Source organism: Cibotium barometz, chromosome 17, assembly GCF_041138505.1.
Source record: "Cibotium barometz isolate CiBa-2024 chromosome 17, ASM4113850v1, whole genome shotgun sequence".
Lineage (NCBI taxonomy): Eukaryota > Viridiplantae > Streptophyta > Polypodiopsida > Cyatheales > Cibotiaceae > Cibotium > Cibotium barometz.
The window spans coordinates 36,278,608-36,299,813 of record NC_141062.1 but is presented as its reverse complement, the minus strand read 5'-3'; the positions used below and the strand labels follow the sequence as shown (position 1 = coordinate 36,299,813).

Here is a 21,206-nt window from a genome sequence, read left to right as displayed (position 1 = left end):
CCATCTGCTGAAGTTTCTACAACATTAGGTTAGGGGTTGCGATTATCAAAGAGCTACCTTTACCCAGGTAGGAAGTGGCTATCCTTTAAGTGCAGGGGCAGGCTAGTGTGATTTTTGAGTCTTCATCATCCGAAAACTCCTCCTCCTTCAGTTTTTCGGTGCTTGGGATGGGCATATGGTGGATTATTTCTCCATTTGATGATAAAGTGGACGGATCCTTGTCCTCCACTGAATGTGGATGCTCCACAAACACCACATCTCGGTTGACCATTATCTTCTTAGCCTCTAGATAAAAAATAGTCGATAAGCCTTTGACTCTGTACTATATCCAAGGAAGATACATTTCTTGCTTTTGGTAGCAAGCTTAGTTCTATTTGCATCTGCTGGTATATGCATGTAACATTCACAATCGAATGTTCAAAAATGAGAACATGAAGGCTTCTTACCCGAATAGGCCTCATATGGTGTGATTCTTTTGAGCGCCTTTGTGTAGGATCTATTGAGAATGTAAACTGCAGTGTTGACTGCTTTAGCCCAGAAAGAGTCTGGTAACCCTTTCCCTTTTATCATGCACCTTGCCATTTCCACAACTGTGCAGTTGCGGCATTCCACAACTCCATTTTGTTGAGGCGCATGTGCAGTAGTGAGCTAGCGCTTGATGCCATGCTCCTCGCAGTATTCATTGAATTCGCTGAAGTGAATTCTCCTCCTGGATCCGTCTGGAACTTCTTTACCTTATGTCTAGTCTCATTCTCCACAAATTTATGCCACTGTTTAAACTTACCAAAATCTTCAGCCTTATCACATGGAGGACATAAACCCACATCTTCCTATTGTAATCGTCGAACTAACAGCATGAAGTAAGAAGATCTCCCTAATGGAATAGTAGATATCTTACCACAAAGATCAGCATGTACCAGCTCTAGAGGAGACTTTGCCTGATTGTTGCTGTCTTGTGGAAATGCCTTCCGTTGTTGCTTGCCCATCATACAAGCCTCACATGGTTTCTGCAATTCTACAAATGCAGGTAAATTTTCCACCATCCCCATTTTCTGCATCTCGTTTAGCATTGCAAATCCGAAGTGACCAAATCGCTCATGCCAAAGTTTGCTTGTGCCCTTGTCTACAATAGCTGTAAGAGCACTCAATTCGTACAAACTGTTATTCCTCACAGCTTTGCCAATTGTCTTTCCCTCAGCATCTAGAATCTCTGCTCCTGTTTTCTTAAAGTGTACTTCAAGGCCACGATCTATTATTGCAGAGCAACTGAGAGCAAGTTTCTCTTTATTTGAGGCACATAGACCACATTAGACAGCTTCTTTTCTTCACCTGTAGAGCTGCCAAATGAGATGCTTCCAAACCCTTGGGCTGGACATTTAGCATTATTACCGACAATAACATTGATGGATTCCTGTAAAGGCTGCCAGGAACTATACCAGTCCTTTGGGCTGGTCATATGTTGGGATGGCCCATTATGAAAAATCCATGAAGCCTGAGCAGATGAGCATACCTCTTCTATGACGACCCCGAGTTCCAACTCAGCTTGGGCATTGTTGGTTGACTCCTTTCCCTTCCATGAAGTCTTCATGGTGCTGTTCTTCTCATCAGCCTGCTTCTTTTTGTAGTCTTTGACGATGTGACCCTTCTTAGCACGTACCAAAAAACTTATACTTCTTGGGTTTTTTCTTCTTGTCTCATCAGAAGTTGCCCCACCTCTGCCTTTTGCATTTGCCGTAAATGCGGTGTCACCACCATCACGGGTCTTGAACGAATCTCCTCCTCAAATAGCATAGCACTAAATTCTTCAAAAGAAAGAGGCGGTACTCTAACTTGGGTGTTTAGTTCCGTAACCAAGCCATCATACTTTGGCGGTAGAATTCGGATGCATCTCCAAGCCAACATTTTGCTGGTCTTTATGATTTCCACAGCAGCCATCTGGTCTCACAGATTTTTGATTCGAGAGATAAACGCTTATGCATCCTCTTCTTCAGCAAACTTTTCAGCAGAAGCAAGCTGATTCTCTAGGTTTTGAATCCTAGTCTGATTCCGGGTCTCATACTAATTTCTGAGTATGGTCCAAGCCATGGATGCCTTGGTTGTGTGCTGAATGAGAGTAAGAACAGAATCACTTACACTGGTAACAATGGCACAAAGTGCATCTGCATTGCACCGCTACCATGCCCGAAGAAGAGCAGCCTCTGGTGGAATCATTCTTGTGTTATTGCTGGGTTAATGGTTTTCACCGGTTCTTGGTCTGTTCCCAGAACGGTCTCCACCAATAACTCATAGGAATCAAGGATGGCATTGATTTTGAACTTCCAAAGAGTGTAATTTGTCCCATCTAATTTTCCTTCAGTGAAGGTAGGTGGATGGATGCGCAACACTGGAATAGCAGCATGCACCAGACCTTGAAGCAGACATCACTCCAAGCTACTTCTATGCAAAGAAAGACTAGACTTTGTGTACTATTGTTGCTAAGAGCACCTATTGCTCTGATACCATGTAAGAATATGGCATAGCGAAAATAGATACAGCAAGAGAAAGTACACTAGACAATGCAATAGAGAGAATGGAGAGAATTTTAAAATTATGATTATACCAAACAAGAGATAGGCACAATATGATGGTGCTGTCAGTGCGCTCTAGTGTAGAGCTTAGATGACGATCTAGATAGACTCTGGATGGAGGGCGTAGTGAGAGTATAGGGAATATATACTCACAAACATTGGATGCCTTTGCTTGTGCCAACTATGTCCATTTATAGTGCTATAGGTAGTGTGGTGGACGCGTCCGAGACGTGGACGGCTATGTTGCATTGACGTGGCTCATCGCATGCATATTCATAACGCGTCCCCACCGACCACCGCCCACTAATGATGAACTTATACCATTTTGGGCCGGGGCAACGCCTCGGACCCCAGCTAACGCTTGTACCCCTCATCATCTCCTAACCATGAACGGTCACAACTATGACCCCTTCCAGTATCTAAGTTGGGGTTCCCACTAAAGATATGTGCACCAATGGCTTCTGGCCCTACAAATGTGCACCACACATCAATGCTGAGAGGGCATTGAACATACACTAACAATACACACACACACACACACACACACACACACACACACACACATCCGAGAGAGAGAGAATGAGCCCTACTCATCCATCCCCCTCTTTAGACGCCATGAGAGAGAGCGAGCCATCCTCGTCCATCCCCCTCTTCATACGGCATGAGAGAGATAGAGAGAGAGAGCGATCATGGTGGCGAGTTTATTGAGGATGCAAGAGAGAGAGATCATGGCGAGTTTATTGGGGACACGAGAGAGAGACACAGAGGTAGTCTACAACACAACACAAGAGAGCGTGGTCACACAGACACAGAGAGAGAACCCCGTAGAGATACTGACGTGCCAAAGAGAGAGAGATAATGATACGTGTGAGAGAGAGACATTGACGTGTTGTCCATTCACAAACCTTCTTTATATAGAAAAGAACTTTTGAGATATCCTCCAATTTTTCCTGTAAGGTTGATAGATAAAAATATAATCTTTCTTTAAGGTTTGTACATCAACTTCGATCCTCCTAGAGCGTCCCTCAATGATTTTATTAAATAATACTTTTTCTTAGGTTGAGATGAAGGTTTTTTAAGTACTCTCTCTCTCTCTCTCACACACACACACACACACACGGGGAACTCAACAGACAATGGCTTCCTTGTTACGCGTAGTAGAGCACGTTGTCCTCTTCAAGGCCAAGCAAGGAGCAGCTCAATTGGCCCTCGACGCTTGCATCGCCAAAATTCGGGCGCTGCGTGATCTCGACGGAGTGCTGCACCTCTACGCGGGTACTGCGAGCACGTGCGAGCCGGAGGCGGGGGCGTGGACGCACGTGCTGTACGGCCGCTACCGGGACAAAGAGGCCCTAGACGCCTATTCCGTGCACCCTAGGCATCTGGATGTGGTGGCAGAGGGGGGCGCCATCTTCGAAGACAAGATGGCCCTGGACTGGGAAGCCAGTGTGATCCCGGACCAAATCGGGGCCTTCTGCGCTGCCGCCGGCATCGCCTTCGTGGAGTGGAAGCAGGAAGGGGAGGACCACACCGCTGCCCTAACCCAGGCCTTGGCTACCGCCCATCCTAGTGTTTCACACCACACTGCCGGCCCTAACTTCTCGCCGGCCCGTGCCAGGGGCTTCCAATGGGGTTTTGCGGCCCAATTTGTGAGTGCAAAGGAGCTCGAGGTGGGCAACTTCCTCAAAACCCTAGCTCACAACCCCTCCCTGGAAAGGTTCCTCTACATAGATTTTGCAACAAAGGAAGAGCCACCTGCAAGCATGTGATACAGGTTTGCTACATATTGTTTCAAACATAATTGAGACTATACATGTTCTATATAACATGGATGACAGGAGTTATTGGTTGTCCTTATGCACCTTCATAATCCGAATGATACATGTAGTGATATCATATTTATATATATTTGCTGCAACAGAAGCACATCAAGTGTCATTTTTACTGGTTGGCATGTGCATGCTGCAGTAATAGATGCTATTGTTGCCTTGTATAAAGAGGATGACATGCAATAATACCATTGCACATGTGGGATGTAAATATGTCACGGTAGATGTTTTTACCTCACCCTTCATACTCTGGATATGCATGTGTACATACTGCAGCACATGTTTGTATTGCTTCATAGTCTAGTTGATGCTATGGGATGAACAGCTTCGGTGTATGCTACTGTACTTCGTGAAGATTCCTGGTGTATTTCAATAAGCTGGCAAAGCTTTGCACATAGGCTAGGTGAAGAGCCAAGACGAGGTTATTTGTGGAACGAAGGGCTCGGGGGTATTTTGTTGGTTCTTGGGAAGGTTTGAAGTCTGTATCAATAAGCAGGCAAAATCGTGCATTAATGAAGAATTCATTTCACTGAAGATTTGAAGGGATCGATGAGACTATGAGTCTTCCTCTGTAAATGCTAAAACTATGTGAGCTAGCAAGTAAGGATGGGTTGTAGTACAGGTTGCAAGGGAGCCGATTTAAGCTGGTACAGCCATGTGATTGGAGGTCTATGACCTAGTAGGCAAACAATTGGTAGGGATTGAGATGTTTAAAGGGATATAAACTGGCTTCATGGGGGCTGTTAGGGTTAGGATTACTTGGGCATATGTAGGGATTGTGCTCTTTCTTGTTAGGCAATAAATGGATATCCTACTTGTATGCAAGGTTGAAGAAGGTTTTGTTCCGGTCTTGGATTGTAGGAACTGCAGCACCTTTGGTGTGCTTACATTTTCTAGACATTTGTAGTTTGGTGTGTGCAACTTTCTGGTTTTGACTTTACAAGAGGGCTGGATCACATAAACCTTAGGAGTTGTAATGCAGCAGGAGACTATCTGGGGCCTATAAAGAAGAACATTTTGACTATGTGGTTGTGGTGAAAGAGGCTTTGCCATTGACTATGGGAGTAAGTTTGATGGTGCCCAAGTGGATTCTGCATTCTATGTAAATAGATTTAAGCTTTGACATGTGTAGTGATATTGCAGCATAATCTTGCATGGGAGATTGATCCAAACATTGACTCTCTCTCTATCTCTCTGGTGAGTGCTTTTGTACAATTTTGCAGCATGTACAGAGACAATTGAGTTCATACTTGATTTGTCAATGTGCAGAATACTTTACTTGTTTGCTATTTACTGAAATGATGTATGGATTCAAGGATTGATAGAGTTGCATGGGATAGTTATTATCGTTATTGAGATTACAACCCTAGGGAGAATCTTCCTATCGGTGATTTCCTTGAATTGCTCAATGACACCAACTTCTTGACTGTATTTGCCATGTGGAATTTTACATTATTACATATGGAGACTGTAACTTAGTGGCCCAAAAAGTGATTTTTTAAAATTCCCACCCCAAAATGGATTATAGGACTCCAAAAAATTTCTCCCCAAGCTTGTGCAACTCTCAATAACATCAATAATCATAATTGCTACATTAATCTACTCTCTTTATTGCCGAACACCATCACCTCATCTCATGCTCATACCTTCTCTCTCTCTCTCTCTCTCTCTCTCTCTCTCTCTCTCCATCCACACTTTGCAACCTTTGCATGAGATTACCAATCGCAAGATAAAAGGTGATCGATACTTTTGAGTGGATGAGGGGTATGGTGCATGTAGGAGTGGATGAGGGGTATAGTGCATGTAGAATCTGTGTGCATGCACAAAGAAGAGTAGTGATCCATCAATAGCAAATATCTTACAAATAAAGGGAAAGAATAATATGGAGCTTTGGGTGGATGGTTCTATATATCCTCAAGACACTTTAGTCCATGCAGATTCTCCATTCCGAAACTTACCTTTCTTTATAAGATATGTTGATTATCAGATCATGAACATTGGCTACTGGGGTATTGCGAAAGTAACCCAACAATATAATTCAAGAGGTTTAGCATGGCAAGATCTAGGGAGACACATAAATCTCATGCAAAATATTGCATGCACATTATACAAGGTTAAGTAATGCTTATGCAATAGGATCTATAAGAAAAAGCCATGAATTTAGAAATTTAGGTGAAGAGCTTTAAGAACAAGAGCAAAATCTATCTAAGGACCGTGATCAAGACCAAGAGAAGCTAAAATCTCTTAAGTAGGAAAAGATAACTCTTATTTTGATGAACAAAAAGTACGAAATATGTGTCAAGAGTGTAAAAGCATGAGTTGAAATACTCCATTCCACTTGGTTATAAGCAAAGAAAGAAAGTAATTGGATGCAAATAGAAAGCTTTGTAATGAATGGTGGTGAATTGTAAGCCTTAAGGTTATAAGGATGCAAGTGTGTTTTTATTTATATGGGATTTATTAATTATTTTAATTTTGTTGATGCCGAATTTGATATGTAGGAACTTCTTCTATTATGCAAGCAAAGAAGGGATAGATGATGTGGTAGTGCTTATAAAGACATACTTCAACTTTCTATTAATTCTTAGGGATCCGTGGTAAAAAAAAGCTTCAAATGTTGCCCTAAATGAAGTTGTGGGAGATCTTGTGTGGTTCCTTGATGTAGATGAAATTGAGATTGCTATTAATTTTAATGGTGTTATAATTGTCAAAGATACAAGGAAAAATGTTGTGAGGCTTGCCCTATTTAAGAATAATGTGAAGAGAACAATCATTCATTATTCACATAAGGTCAAATATAATAAGGGCCATAAATGAAAGAGAATAATCTCAAAGGCCTACACCATGAGTAGACTAGATGGATATTTAATCACTAAATTCTTCTCATCATATTAATACCCTGACCTTGTCTCTCTAGAGGGACAATGAACCCACCATGCATATCTTTTAATTGTAATTGTCTTCACTTTAAGTGTGACAACTTCCCCAAATCCCTTGACCAACTACTTCAACCAGTCATGAGGATGCAATTGCCACCAGGACGTGGAGAATGTCAACCACTTTTGGTTAGATGGTTCTTCATCAACAACATTCGTACACCATGTCTTCACTTTAAGTGTGATAGCTTTCCCAAAATCCCTTGGCCACAACTTCTTTAACCAATCATCAGGATGTAATCAACATTAGGAAACATGGTTCTTCATCAACAACATTCGCACACCTTGTAACGAGAATTTTCACTTATATTGTAATTTCCATCATTTAATGTTGTAAGCTCTCTTAAGATCCTCTCAAGTCTTCTATATCAAGGTCATAACAACATGAGAACTTGGCTAGAAAGTCCAAATACTTGTAAAAGTCTTGTAATTGATCATGGGCACCTTGGGTCACTTATTCTTGGTGGGTTGCCTAGTGATAAAAGGTTTATGAAGTATAAAATCCAACTTCTCATGTTTGTAACTCAAAATTCCCATTCATACAATAGAGTTTGTGATGCACCCAGGGGGAGTCAAAAACAAACCACCTCCAAGTAACCTCTAAGCTAGAGAGTGTCCAAGCCAAACAAGAGCCTCTGAGTCACCCAGCCAAGTTAGAATTAAAGGGGGGGGGGGAGGGGGTAGGTGAAATGAAATTGTCACACATCGATGTGGATCTTCACAATGGGTGGTGCAACCACTCACTTACAAGCTAGAAGTGGTAATCCTCACATAAATCCAATCACAATGCAATTCATGACTACTCAAGAAAGAGAGGAGAGAGGGGAAGAAGGAGAAGCAAGGAACATGAGCCAATTAGTGCAAAGGAAGCCTAAACACTAATCCTAATCTCATCCACACATGCGAGATTAGTGTTGAAGAGAGAGTAGAGAGCTGGCTTGGGTAGTGAGTTGGTTGCTTCTTTGTTGCTTAGTTGATGTGTGGCTTGTGTTTGTTGGGTGGCTGCAACTGCTACATGTGCTTTTGGGGCATCTTCTCTTTCTGCAGAGTACAGAGACAACCATTTTCTACTCGACCTACGCATCATTTTCTTATGTGCGCTCTTCTTTGTTGATGATGACGAATGCTGTAGCATTTTCTATAGTTGCGTCACTACTGCTTCTCATGTATTTTTGTTGTTGTGCTCGATTTGGAGCTGCTGTCGTGCCCACGATGAGCTGCTGCAAGTCAACGAAGGCACTGTTCTGCTGGCCGCAACTACTTTTTCTAGCCGCTTCTCTCTTCTCTCTAGACTGGTTTTTAATGCTTTAGATGCTAAGGATCCTTATCAAGGCAGCTCAATTCATTTCACTGCTGCATGTGCTGATTTGTTATTTTTTCACCACACAAAGCTCCTTTACCCTTGTGCTAGAAGAAAAAGATCCTAATCTAAGAAACCCTAATAGCAAAGATAAAAACCCAAATATTTTTTTTCTAATCAAGTGTTTAAAAAAATTCTCTAATTAATTGCTATGGCCAGCCCTAGGTGGCTTTGATACCATGTTAAGAATGTGGATCTAGGGTGGCTCATACAAGTGATTAAAGACATGATTAAGGAGAATAATAAGGTGATTAAGAAAGTATACAAGATGTTAACAAAATGGTATGCTCACAAAATGTCACATAAGCTCATTGCAATAATCAAGATCCATACACCCATATTTATAGTCTTGGGAAGGGCTCCAATCCATACTTTTTGTGCACCCTAGTGCTGCCAACCATGTGTTCATTAATGCTCACACTACATGTGCAACCTTGTACTTTCCATGTGTCACCTTCTGACCATTGACTTCACCGTTTACAAGTGACCATACAAATCAACCTTTGATATTAGACCCTTAGTCTATTTCTTTTTCTAATGTGCATGCTTCTTCTCTTGTTCATGTGACTCACTCCCTACCTCTTCTCTTGTACTCTTTGGCACCACATATCTCAACAGAGTTCTCAGCTCGAGTTTGGTAATTTGGTAAGTTCCCTCACTCCATCAGGGCCTAACACCTACTCCCACTTATGTTACCACTACAACCTCTAGCATGGAGAGCCAACCAGGTGCTAATCAGGAAACTAGCTGCTACTGATCAAGGAACTAGTGGACATGAATTTGATATTAGACGAAATCCTGCATAGGGGAACCCCTAGAATCCTTTCTTGCTTATTATTGGGATTAGAGAGGAATTTGAATTTCAATTCCAATTTTCCAAGCAAGGGTATAACCTTAAGAATGCACCTTAATTCAGGCACATGTAGATCTCCACTACAATGTTATCGTTATTATTAAGGGCCCCACTAAGTACTAGAACACCTAGTCAATAACATTTTGATAGCTCAAATGGTAGCCTTAATGCCTTTGAATTGCATCAAATGCGTTGTGGAAAATCTAGATAAAGAATTGCCCATTATATATAACTACGGTTAGCTTCACAAATAAGGAAAGATGACTTTAATTCCCTTGCATGCCCTCACATGGTTGCAAATAAGGTACTCATGAGCATTTGTTGTCCAAAAGGGTAACTTTAATCCCCCTGCATACCCTTACATGGTTGCAAATAAGGTAGCATCTTGAAAAAGGAGAGAGATCTAAGACACTGACAAATAGAAAAGTGTGAGAAAAGCACGAGTAAAGGTGAGGATAGGTTCAATAAAGATATCTAAGATATTGAGACATAGAAAAGTGGGTAAAGGTGAGGACACATTTAGATGATCACACGAATACCTTTACATCAACCTTCACATCTACTCCTTCTAAATAAAATCCCCTCTTGGAACAAGATATGCATACTGTAGTTGAGACTAAGCTAGTTCTAAAATAGATAGGTTTTCCACCAAAGGAACCCAAAAGTGTGGGTGGATATCCAATTGCCAATGCTAAACAAGAGATGAGTATATTAGAAGAAGCTACTAAGTATGAGATTTCTAGGAGAAGTTTGAAGCAAATCTCACGATTAGTTAGATAATTAAAATAGTGCATCCAAACCTATAAAGCTTTAGACATTCGAAATCAAATCTTAGAGCTTCCAAAAGGGCATTATTCAAGAGGCACTAAGCTTTTGACTTAATTTCCAAAATGTTTGAGGAAGGATGGCATGTGTCCATAGACATGACTCCTACATGACTTGACAAATAGGGGGTGCCTGAGCATGGGAAGGGCACCCGTAGAGACACAAAAATGGCCACCAACAAGAGATGATATATGCTAACGTCCCCTTTCAGGTCCTAGGGGTGGCTAAAAGCCCAAGGAGTTGTCATGAATGCCAATAGGTGATGACCAAGATAATCCTTTAGTGAATAAATTCGTAGTGTTGTCCTATGTAGGATAATAGTCAAGGATAATGTCTCCCAAGATCACATGCCAAGATCCATGGAGGAAGTGATGGGCTTATAATTTATCATTTTGAAAGCCTCTGACAGCTTTGTAACATACTGCTGAGAAATGAATATGCCATATGAGCGCTAAAAAATCTCCAATCCACGAAAGAAGTGAAGCAACCCGATATCTTTCAACCATCTCAAATTCCTTACTTGCAACCTTTGTCTTGGTACCTTTGCATATTTAAACAACTACGTGCAATTCCTCAAGTCGGTGATCTTTGCATAAAAGAAAATATCAAATGCAAAATATCCATCACAGAAAATCAAATTTCACAATATCAAAACCTCATGCAATACCTCAATTCAATGACCTTTGCATGGAAAAATAACTATGCGTGATACCTCAAATTGGTGACCTTCACACATACCAATGCCAAATACCAAAATAAACTGCCAATCATGTGATACCTCAAATTGGTGACCTTCACACGACTACACAGGTCTCAATACCAAGTGTAAAATTTAGTGCAACTGTATGTGAAAGGAGTCAATCAGGCCAGAGTGTGTGTCTGACATTCACTGCAACTTTTTGCAATTCTTCTACAGGATGATTCTTGTACTTAACCAAATATCTAACATAAACATTGCCATTGCAAGTTATACTTTGCTCACGATTAAGAATTGAAAACGGAAGCAAGATGAGACATAAAACCACATAAAGCATGGAAACATACATACCAAGAATACCATGAAAGCTCCAACAGGTAGGAGAGAGAGAGAAGCATTGGCTCAATCGGCCCCGCAATTGAGTGCCATGAATGGTCCCCTTAGTGGGTATTTATAGCTTGTATTATGATAAATTTGGCAAAAGCCAGTTACAATGATTTTTTCGCCCAATTTAGGAAATTTGATACAGGAGGGTGTTCTCACATGAAGAGTGCATGTATACAAATAGTGTGCACATAATAGTGCATGGCCATACATGAGTATAGGGTGTCTACATAAATCTTCATGGTTGAGAGTGTTCATATAAATCATTCTGCTGATTCCAACACTCAAGGTTGAATAAGTGCCATAATGTACCTTGTTTGAAAAACAGAGATACCAAAATAGCCCAGAGTTGCTCTCTATACTCGAGGGAGGGTGGGCGAGATAGAATGTGGGTGGAGAGGGAAAAAACACAAAGAATGCAGATTTTCCCCTCTGGAGATGAAAATGTAGGTGTGAAATACTGTGGGTAGCCACCAAGCTAGTGTGAAAACGCGATAAAAATCAGCACCAATCGACCCCCAATTAGAGATCCTAGGTCTAGATACCTCTGCTCTAATATCATGTCAAAGGGCAAAGGCAACAGAGATGTAGACGACTGACAAAAATGCTGAAACACCAAGTGAGAGATGAGAGAAAATAGCAAAACGCTGATGCATTAATCCTCAAGAAAAAGATGGATACAACCAACCCATAGTAGGGAAGAAGTGGTCTGCATAGGCAAAGGGCTAAATGGTGCTTGCTAGATGACCAAAAAGAAATGATCATGTGATAATGAGGGGGAGGAGCAGCATATATATACTCTCCATATGAACCAGCCGGCTCACTCATGACTTCTATAGGACTTGAAAAATCGAAAAAAATAGGGGGTGCTTGAGCATGGGAAGGGCACCCATAGACACCAAAATAGCGACCAACAACATCAGGAGAGATATATGCTCACAGGTATAACTTTAAAGACACTTCCACTTAGCAACAACTATTTCAATGTGATGCCAAGGTAGGTACCAAGTACCTTGACATTGAAGGAGAGGTGGATATACATAGTGCTAAATCAAACGAGCTAGTTGTCTGACAATGAATTCTCCAAACAAATCCACTTAACATGGTTAGTGCTAAAATTAATTGAGCAATGAATGAGTTGTGTGCCGTACTTATGCTTGTTTATTTGATAGTAGTGAATCCTCCAAACAAAAGGACATGCCTTTATGCTCTCAAATAAGAACAATTTTTCTTGAACATAGAGAAAATTCAAGAAGATATGGTATGCTTCTTTCTATAATGCCACCCCACTAGGTAGACTCCTTTCTCGCCGATTGATATAATTATCTAGAAAAAATAAACTATTTTGGATTTCTCATTTACTTTACAAGAAGTTGATATTTTGCATAAAAATGGATGAGTTAAATTGAAGAAATGACAAAAACTAGAAAGAGTAAGCCTTGAAAATTTAACAAACGAGTAAAATGGGAAAAAAATAGAAAGAGTAATCATTTTTCAATGAAATAATAAAATCAAATGAGGGAGAAAATGAAAGCCAACATTGTAACACATAAATAACACCAAATTTTGAAAACACAAATAAAGGAAAACTAGATGTTGATCCTATATTTTCAAAATTTAAAACTTTCTTATAGATAATATAACCAAGTGGAACATCTATTCTAGTATAATGGAGGCCAACATGATGTCAACAAGAATAACATGTTTTATCTTTGCTCCTGTCTCATGACCACCTAGAATCCTCAATAAGGAAATTGTGGTTTGTCACCTTGGCTTCTCCTTTTTAATGCTTAACTTATGATAAAATACAACAAGCTAATCATTTTTGGAATTATAATGTAATGTTAAGGGCATGGTGCCTTGCAAATCTACCTTCAACTTTACATGTCCCTCTTTATAATGGGAAGTGAATTTGTCACAAGTAGATACATGCTCACCATATAAAAATGGTGATCATGTACCTAATATATAATAGATAAAATGTTCACCCATAATAAAATGGTTGAAACCCAAAATTTAACAAAAAGATTTGAAAACACATTTTTTTTCCAATTCTCCACATAACATTTCTTTTCCAATTCTCCACATAACATTTCTTCCTCGTAACATATACAATTTTATTGTCGAAATAGGAAACCTTGTGGATTTTCTTTAGCTTTTTCATCCACCTTGCTCAACTCAATGTTTCCCTTCCACGAGGGCCTCAAATTTAAGATCACTAACCACCATGAGTGATTTTGAGATTTTTGAGCAATACTATGGAAAATATCAAGTGATTTCTTGTCTTCGTTTTCCATCTCAACCTTGAATATCAAGAATTTATGTTGGAACCCAAAATCAATAAAAATTTATGTTGGAACCCAGAATCAACAAAAATATTTGAAAACACAACTTATTTTTTTCAATTCTCCATATAACATTTCTTCCTCATAAGGTACACAATTCTATTGTCAAAATAGGAAACCTTGTGGATTTTCTATAACTTTTTCATTCACCTTGCTCAACTCGATGTTTCCCTTCCATGAGGGGCCCAAATTCAAGATCATTGACCATGAGAGTGATTTTGAGAGAAATTTGAGCAATACAAGGACAATATCAAGTGATTTCTTGGTCTTCATTTTCCATCTCAACCTTGAATGTCAAGAATTTATGTTGAAACCCAAATTTAACAAAAATATTTGAAAACACAACTGGTTTTTTTTCAATTTTCCATAACCTTTCTTCCTCATAAGATACAAAATTCTATTGTCAAAAGAGGAACCCTTGTGGATTGTCTTTAGCTTTTTCATCCACCTTGCTCAACTCAATGTTTCCCTTCCATGAGGGCCTCAAGTTCAAGATCACTGACCATGAGAGTGATTTTGAGATTTTGAGCAATACTAAGGACAATATCAACAAGTGATTTCTTGTCTTCATTTTCCATCTCAACCTTGAATGTCAAGAATTTATCATCTTTGTTATAGACTATAAATTATGATGGTATTGCCTTTATAAGATTGCAATATCATTTCATCCTCTCACATCCCAAACACTTCAATTAAATTTGTAAGCAAGATCAACTTTTTGTCCCTTAAAATCTAAAGCTTTTGGCAAGGAAGGTACTTTCTCATTTCTTTCTATTTTAATGCAAATGGTACTGGTGCTAACTCCACAATATTATTCAAAAATTTCATAACTTATACGAATCTATGTATTGTTTGAAGAGATTGGTTGGCCAATAAGGCTGCTCTAATAACATCCAAGACCTCCTAGATATCACACTAAGAATTGTTTGAAGAGATTGGTTGGCCAAGGCTGCTCTAATAACATCCAAGACCTCCTTGTTATCGTACTTATGAATTTCCTTCTGTCCAATTACTTTTAGGTTTATAAAGTTTATCTTGCACGCCTAGATTTTCTCTATTGACCTACTTGTGCGAATCTCAAGTACATGTATCCACTTGTAAGATAGTTTCAAGTATGCATACCCACTTGTCAACAGCTAGATATATCTTTTGGGCTATTAGAATCTCACCATTTATAAATGTAGATATACCTTTTAGGCTATTAGAATCTCATCATTTAGCTTTAAAGTACACGTACCCAAAGCCAGATATACCTTTTGGGCTATTAGAATCTCACCATTTGGGGTGTAGTACTCCATTACTTTGCCTAGATAAGAAACACCCCTAGTGCTATTTCATATGCTTGTTTTCACGGTTTGGGCTATCTCCACAAGAAATCAAGATCATATCACACCTATAAAGTTGCATCATAAAACATGTAAGAAAATTCAACTATACATTAGCACAAATAGCACGACTTATAAAGATGCATCCTTAAACATGTAAGAAAATACAACTATGCATTAGTACAAAAGAACGATCTTCACTGAACAAGAAATCAATAAGAATAATTTCAAATTATTGATGCAAAATCGATGTTATAAATTGATGGCAATCGCATTCCACCCATTCTGTCCCGTGAGGGAGTTTAGATGGACATGTAGTGAGAAAGAAGGGTGTGTTGAGTAGTGAAGTTAGATCTTTAAATTGATAATCTAAATATGTTGGAAGATGTTGAACTTTTTTATACATGGTACCTATAGTACCTATGGGTGATTATATACTAGGTTGGAAACCCCATGTTAAGTCTAACTGGACCAACCAACTAGATGTTGGCCCACCATACACTATACCATATGCTAAGTTCAACTAGACCCAATTGAGCACCTCACCTGACTAGCATAATAATAGAATAAACACAAGACAAAAGGTCTAGGCGCAATGTCCAGACTCATCCAAGGTTATTTGGCATTGGCCCCAATAAATCAAGACAAAGGTGTCTTGGGAATATCCCCCTCTATCCTTAGAGTAGTCCGATAAGGGTATATCATTTCGCACTTACACATAGCAGCTTACTTGTGCTAGCATGATGCCAAGCCTACCTAACTGTCTCTTAACTATCTGATTGCATATACCCCGTGTGTCTAAACCGCGCTCTTATGAGAATTACTCTTGTTTAATGGGAATTATATTTCTTATTTTATACCCGGGGAGATCTATGTGTGCTGTGCTTGTTGGTACGTGTAATTTGATATTATGGTTCTCATGACAATGTTGGGATTAATTGATGTGCTTAATTAGTTATTTAACTAACTTGGATTGTGTCTATGATTATAGGTATCGAGATGTGCGAGGGTACCGATTTAGGTGTCGCACTATACGAGGGTACCGATTGAGGTGTCATCGTATGGCATGAGATGTGCGAGGGTCCCGATTGAGGTGTTGCACTATACAAGGGTATTGATTGAGGTGTCATATGGATGAGTGGTGGCATGAAAATGGAGATCATTTGCTAATTATGTATTAGAATTTCATTAATCATTTATAGCCTTTCATACATGTGGCTAGGATATTTTATGTCATTTATAGCCTTTCATGTGGCTAGGTTATTTTATGTGCGAGTGTGCACAAGGTTATTTTATGTGTAAAGGACCATTAGTATTTATATTTGGGCAAAGGTTTTGATATGTACAAATCTTAGGAACCTTGATATTGCTATAAATATGTAAAGCAAAGCCCAAAAGTGGGAGCAAGCCCAAAATTATACCCACCACTATTAATAGCTCGTTGGGCTATTTATTGAATACAACTCTCAAAAATCCTCATGTCGTGGAAGTGGGAGCTACACACTTGAGTGGGAGATTACACCCAGTATTGGTCTCTTGTGTGGTGAAGTACTTTCTACTCTATCTCTTGTTAGTATTGGTCTCTTGTGTGGTGAAGTACTTTCTACTCTATCTCTTGTTGCTATTCTTTTTCATGCACAATCTAGTCTATTTGAATTCAATTCTATGGTTATATTCTTTGTGTTATTTAAGTTTTGTATTATTCTTCATCAAGTATTTAAAGATCCTGTGATAGTGGTATCAAAGCTTAGGATACTTGGAATTGAATAGGGAAACTCACTAAAATTCAAAGGGGAGTACTAAAAACCCTTGGACATAAGGAATTATAGGCTTTGTCTTTTGGGCAAAGGGTTTAAAAGCCTTGGAATTTTTAAAAATCTTTAACCATGACTTTCTGCATAACGGGGAAGGTTGCATAACGGTGAAAAGATTCTTGAAAAATGGCGCTACACTCAACTATAACGAAAAATTCTAGGAGTCCCTAAAGCTAAAGCTAGATCTGACAATACCGATGTAATCAGCATGGAACAAAGCTTCAGGTTCTTTGTTAGCTACTGAAGAGCATGAAAATCTATAATGGACGAATATGGAATTCCTAGTCTTCTTTCCAATACACGCAGGCTGGTGGGTTCACTTTTATTCTCAAGAAAAAAAAGGAGATTTCTTTTGTCTAAATTCTCTCCCTCTTGGGCGCCAAATACACGGTGCAAAGCGGCAGCCTGATTTTTTTTTCTCCTCCTTTCCTTTTTTCTCATAGCGCTAGGCACTCTTAAAGCCTTGGAGAGGTTTGTGCTTTGTAATAAAGCTTTAGAAACTTTATTTTTTTATTTTTCTTTATTTTAAGAGGTTTAGCCCTTCTCTATTGCGCACTGCCTCATTCAATGGTACGTGGCCCTTGCCCGACCATGATAATTAGCTAATTGTTGTAAGGGGAAATCGGCTCCACCCACTTGAATGGGCCCCGGGTGTGTACGAAAAAAAAAGTCGCACAGTCGAGAGGCTTAAGTTAAGATTTCAAAGCCTTAAGTTAATTATTAGTTAAAGCTTAATCTATATATATATATATATATAATGTTGTTTTTAAAAAGGGGCCTCATGTCTTTATTCTTATGTGCTGTTGGGTAAATTACTGCTATGGAGAGACTTGCTTTAAAAAGGCTTTTGTTATAAACTTTAGTTATAGTTTTTTCTCAAAAGCTTTAAATTTTGGAGTAAAGATTTAAATTTTGGAGACCAAATTCCCTTATGTGCTAGCCGTCCGGTGGGCTGAGCGTGCAGTCTTTTGAAGCTTTTACAAAGCTTTAATAAACTTTAGAGCTCAATATATCTTAAGCTCTAAAAAAAAACTTATATTTACTTAAACTTCAAAGCATTCTCACCTTCACAAAGAAAAGTTTTATTTAAAAGCTTCTAAAAGCCTTAATTCAAACTTTCATTAAGTTTTAGTTAAGCTTTAGTTTTTCATTAAGCCAAGACCTTGATTTAAGCTTTAGTTTTCTATAAAAGAGAAAAGCAAATATAGTTTTACTTTAAAGCTTAAAGCATGATTCATTGTGGAGAACTTTTGATTAGGATGCTTTAGATTAAAAGTTTAAAAGTAACTCTTGTTCTCTGAGTTCTAAAACTGGCAAAGCCGCTTTTGGGTTTTATTCATTCTTTATTCTCTTTGCATGTTTCAACCACCCATAATTTTGACCCAAATTAGTTAAAGCTTAAAGCGTATCATAAAGAAAGAGTTTAAGTTTAATTTATGCTTTTTATTTACTCAAAACTTCATATGAAATCTCTTAAAAGGTTTTTGGTTTATGTCATTGAAACTTTTTTGAGAATATTGCCTTGACTTTTCCACAAAATGCCTTTTGTTCACAAGCTAAATTTCCAGGACCTTGAGATGATGCTTCTCTTACTTGAGCTTGGACTTTATTTTTTTCGACAATGGCCAATTAACCTTCGATACGGCCACTCCTTTTGGCCCTTAGAGACACCTCAGGACCTCACATTTGCCTTTTAGTGGAAAAGCTCATCGACCATGAACCTTCTCCTTGGACTTTCCTTGCTGGATGGGGACCTCTTATCTTATGGATGTGTGGAATCGCTTGGGATTTGACTACAAAGGTGGTGGATTTTGACATCACAGCCGCCGTGACCCATAGCGTTTTCCCAGATGCCTTATCCAAACAAATTGCACATTTTATTCTTCTTTAATATGGTATCCGAAATTCATATCCACATTCCCAATTACTTAGCAACATTCTCGATAATAGCCATTACCAATCTTATATGAACACTTTTCCTCGTCACCTTTTTAGATTGTACGAGCAGGGCTCTTGGCTCCCTTGGCCGCCCTAGGCGAAAAATGTGTACAAGTTTATTTTGTTTGACCTAGTTTTGAATTATAGAGTCTAGAAGAAATATTTCCATTCTTTATCAATCAAGATTATGAAAATTGCTGCTAGTTTTTCATTATATTCATGTTTATATTTATGCTTAAATTTTGGATGTATTAAAAACTCAATTCTGTATATTGTTTATTGACAATCTCATACCCACTCAAAACCTTTCGAATGAAACCAAAAATAGTTGTAAAACACTACAATCTCATACCCACTCAAAAACCTTCCGAATGAGACCAAAAATAGTTGTAAAACATATTGGACAAATTGATGTACTTGGGATTTACAGATGTAGAGTATAAGCCTTAGGTCATTTGTCAAAGGTTATAATCTTGCAATAGTTGTAAACTATGCTAGTTAAGGTGAAAGAATCCATGGAGTGTACTAGGAGATAGAAGCACTAAAGGCAGCATCTTTTGTTGACTTTGGAAGCTAGAATCTAGGGCATATGGAGGCTAAAACCTGGAGAGATTTGTGGAGAGCATCATTGACTTTGTTAAGCTACTAAGCATGATTAGCATTTACTAATTCATCTTGTACTCAACCTATTTAAGAGGCACACATCCAATGGAAATGATCACTCTCTCATTCTACTCATTATGCCTTGTTTATGTTAATCTTTTATCATTAATTAATCTGTCATCCTCATTAGCATGTTCATTTTATCTAAACCATGAGTTTTCTCATCATCTATGAGCCACCATGATGCCAACAAGTGGTATCAGAGCTTAGATCTATACCCATTATGCTTTCATTAATAATCATTAAGCATAATTAAACTATCTATTATCAATTAATCAAATTTAAAGCCTTTTTTCTCTTCTTCTTCATACCACCTGCCCCTAATTGAGTGATTGCTCTCTCTACACAACACATTTTGCAAATCTAACACTTTGAGCTTCAAGAGGACCCATTGGGTGCAGTTGCATATATTGGAGGAATTGGATTGAAACGTCGCCATTCGCAGGTGGGAGCAAAAAAACCAGTCACTTGTATTTTTGGGGAAAATCAAGATCTTGGCACATACGCTTCAAATTAGCGCCATTCCAATGAGATATGGGGGTTTTCTAATGCTAAAAATGTGACTACTATGCTAGTTTTGTGAATAGAGGTGTGTAGCAGCAGCCAATTCAAGACTGTGCGCCTTATTGAGAGTTCATTTGGTAATCTTCTCCTTAAGCAGTGATTAAGTGATGTTAATCAATGTTTATGGTGCTTAAAATCAAGTTAACCCACTACTATTCAATGCCCAATCATTACATTGGTGGATCTGTGAGCCATAACTACTCAATTGCATCCTTCAAGCTAATCCATTTTTTATAGTGATAGAAAATTGCTTGCACTAATCAGGTATTAATTAGACCTAATCTCAATTATGTGGTACAATTGATGATATAAATTTGACATTAGGCACCTCCAACATCCCCATATTACTTCACATTGCAAAAGCCCTTTGATTTGGTGCCTCTAAAACACTCACTCCAAATCAATCTATTCACTGTTTTATGTTTTTGGGAGTGTGTTTGACATTCATTGCCTAATCTTTGTGTTTAGCACTACTAAAAATCATTTATAAAGGGATTAGACACTACCTCTAGTTAAAAACCAGCTTGGTAAGACCTTCCCTCTCTCTTGTCATGGCTACCCTCGCCAAAATTGATAAATTTGAGGGCTACTCATTTCATACTTGGCAAACTAAGGTCAAGTTCACTCATATGAGGAAGGGTTTGTGGAACATAGCATGTGGCAAGGAAAGGAAGCCTACCACAAGGAAAGCTGAAGCTATATGGTATTCAAAGATGAGAAAGCTCTTGCCATAATAGCTTTGGGTCTTAGTGATCAATTCATTCATCATAGCGATGTCATGGATACATCCTTTGAAGCTTGGGAAGAGTTGGAAAAACTCTTTGGAGTGCAAGCTAAGAGATCCAAGATTAGCCTGCTAATTCAACTATTTGAGCTCAACATGATGAAAGAAGACTCTCTTGGTGCACATCTTAACCATATGGAGAGTCTCACAACTCAACTTATAGGTATTAAAATGACCATTAATGAAGATATTTGCATTGCTTTGTTGCTTAAAAGTCTACCGCAGGAAGACTATGGAAACTTAGTCACTACACTCACCAATTTACCATCTCCAAAGTTGGTTGATAAAGCAAAAACGTGGAAGAAGCCATCTCTTCACCCAT

The 21,206-nt window shown here is 38.8% G+C and overlaps 1 protein-coding gene across 1 annotated transcript; it reads left to right on the top strand.

Moving 5' to 3' along the window:
* The first annotated feature begins 3,649 nt into the window (after window positions 1-3,649).
* LOC147629940 (stress-response A/B barrel domain-containing protein UP3-like) lies at window positions 3,650-4,631 on the top strand. Its single transcript, XM_086811470.1, has one exon. It carries the CDS (start codon window positions 3,704-3,706, stop codon window positions 4,334-4,336), a length of 633 nt encoding a protein of 210 aa, XP_086667596.1. The 5' UTR covers window positions 3,650-3,703; the 3' UTR covers window positions 4,337-4,631.
* The last annotated feature ends 16,575 nt before the right edge of the window (window positions 4,632-21,206 follow it).

Coding starts and splice junctions, on each gene's coding strand:
- LOC147629940 (XM_086811470.1), top strand. CDS start 3,704: ATGGCTTCCTTGTTACGCGTAGTAGAGCACGTTGTCCTCTTCAAGGCC.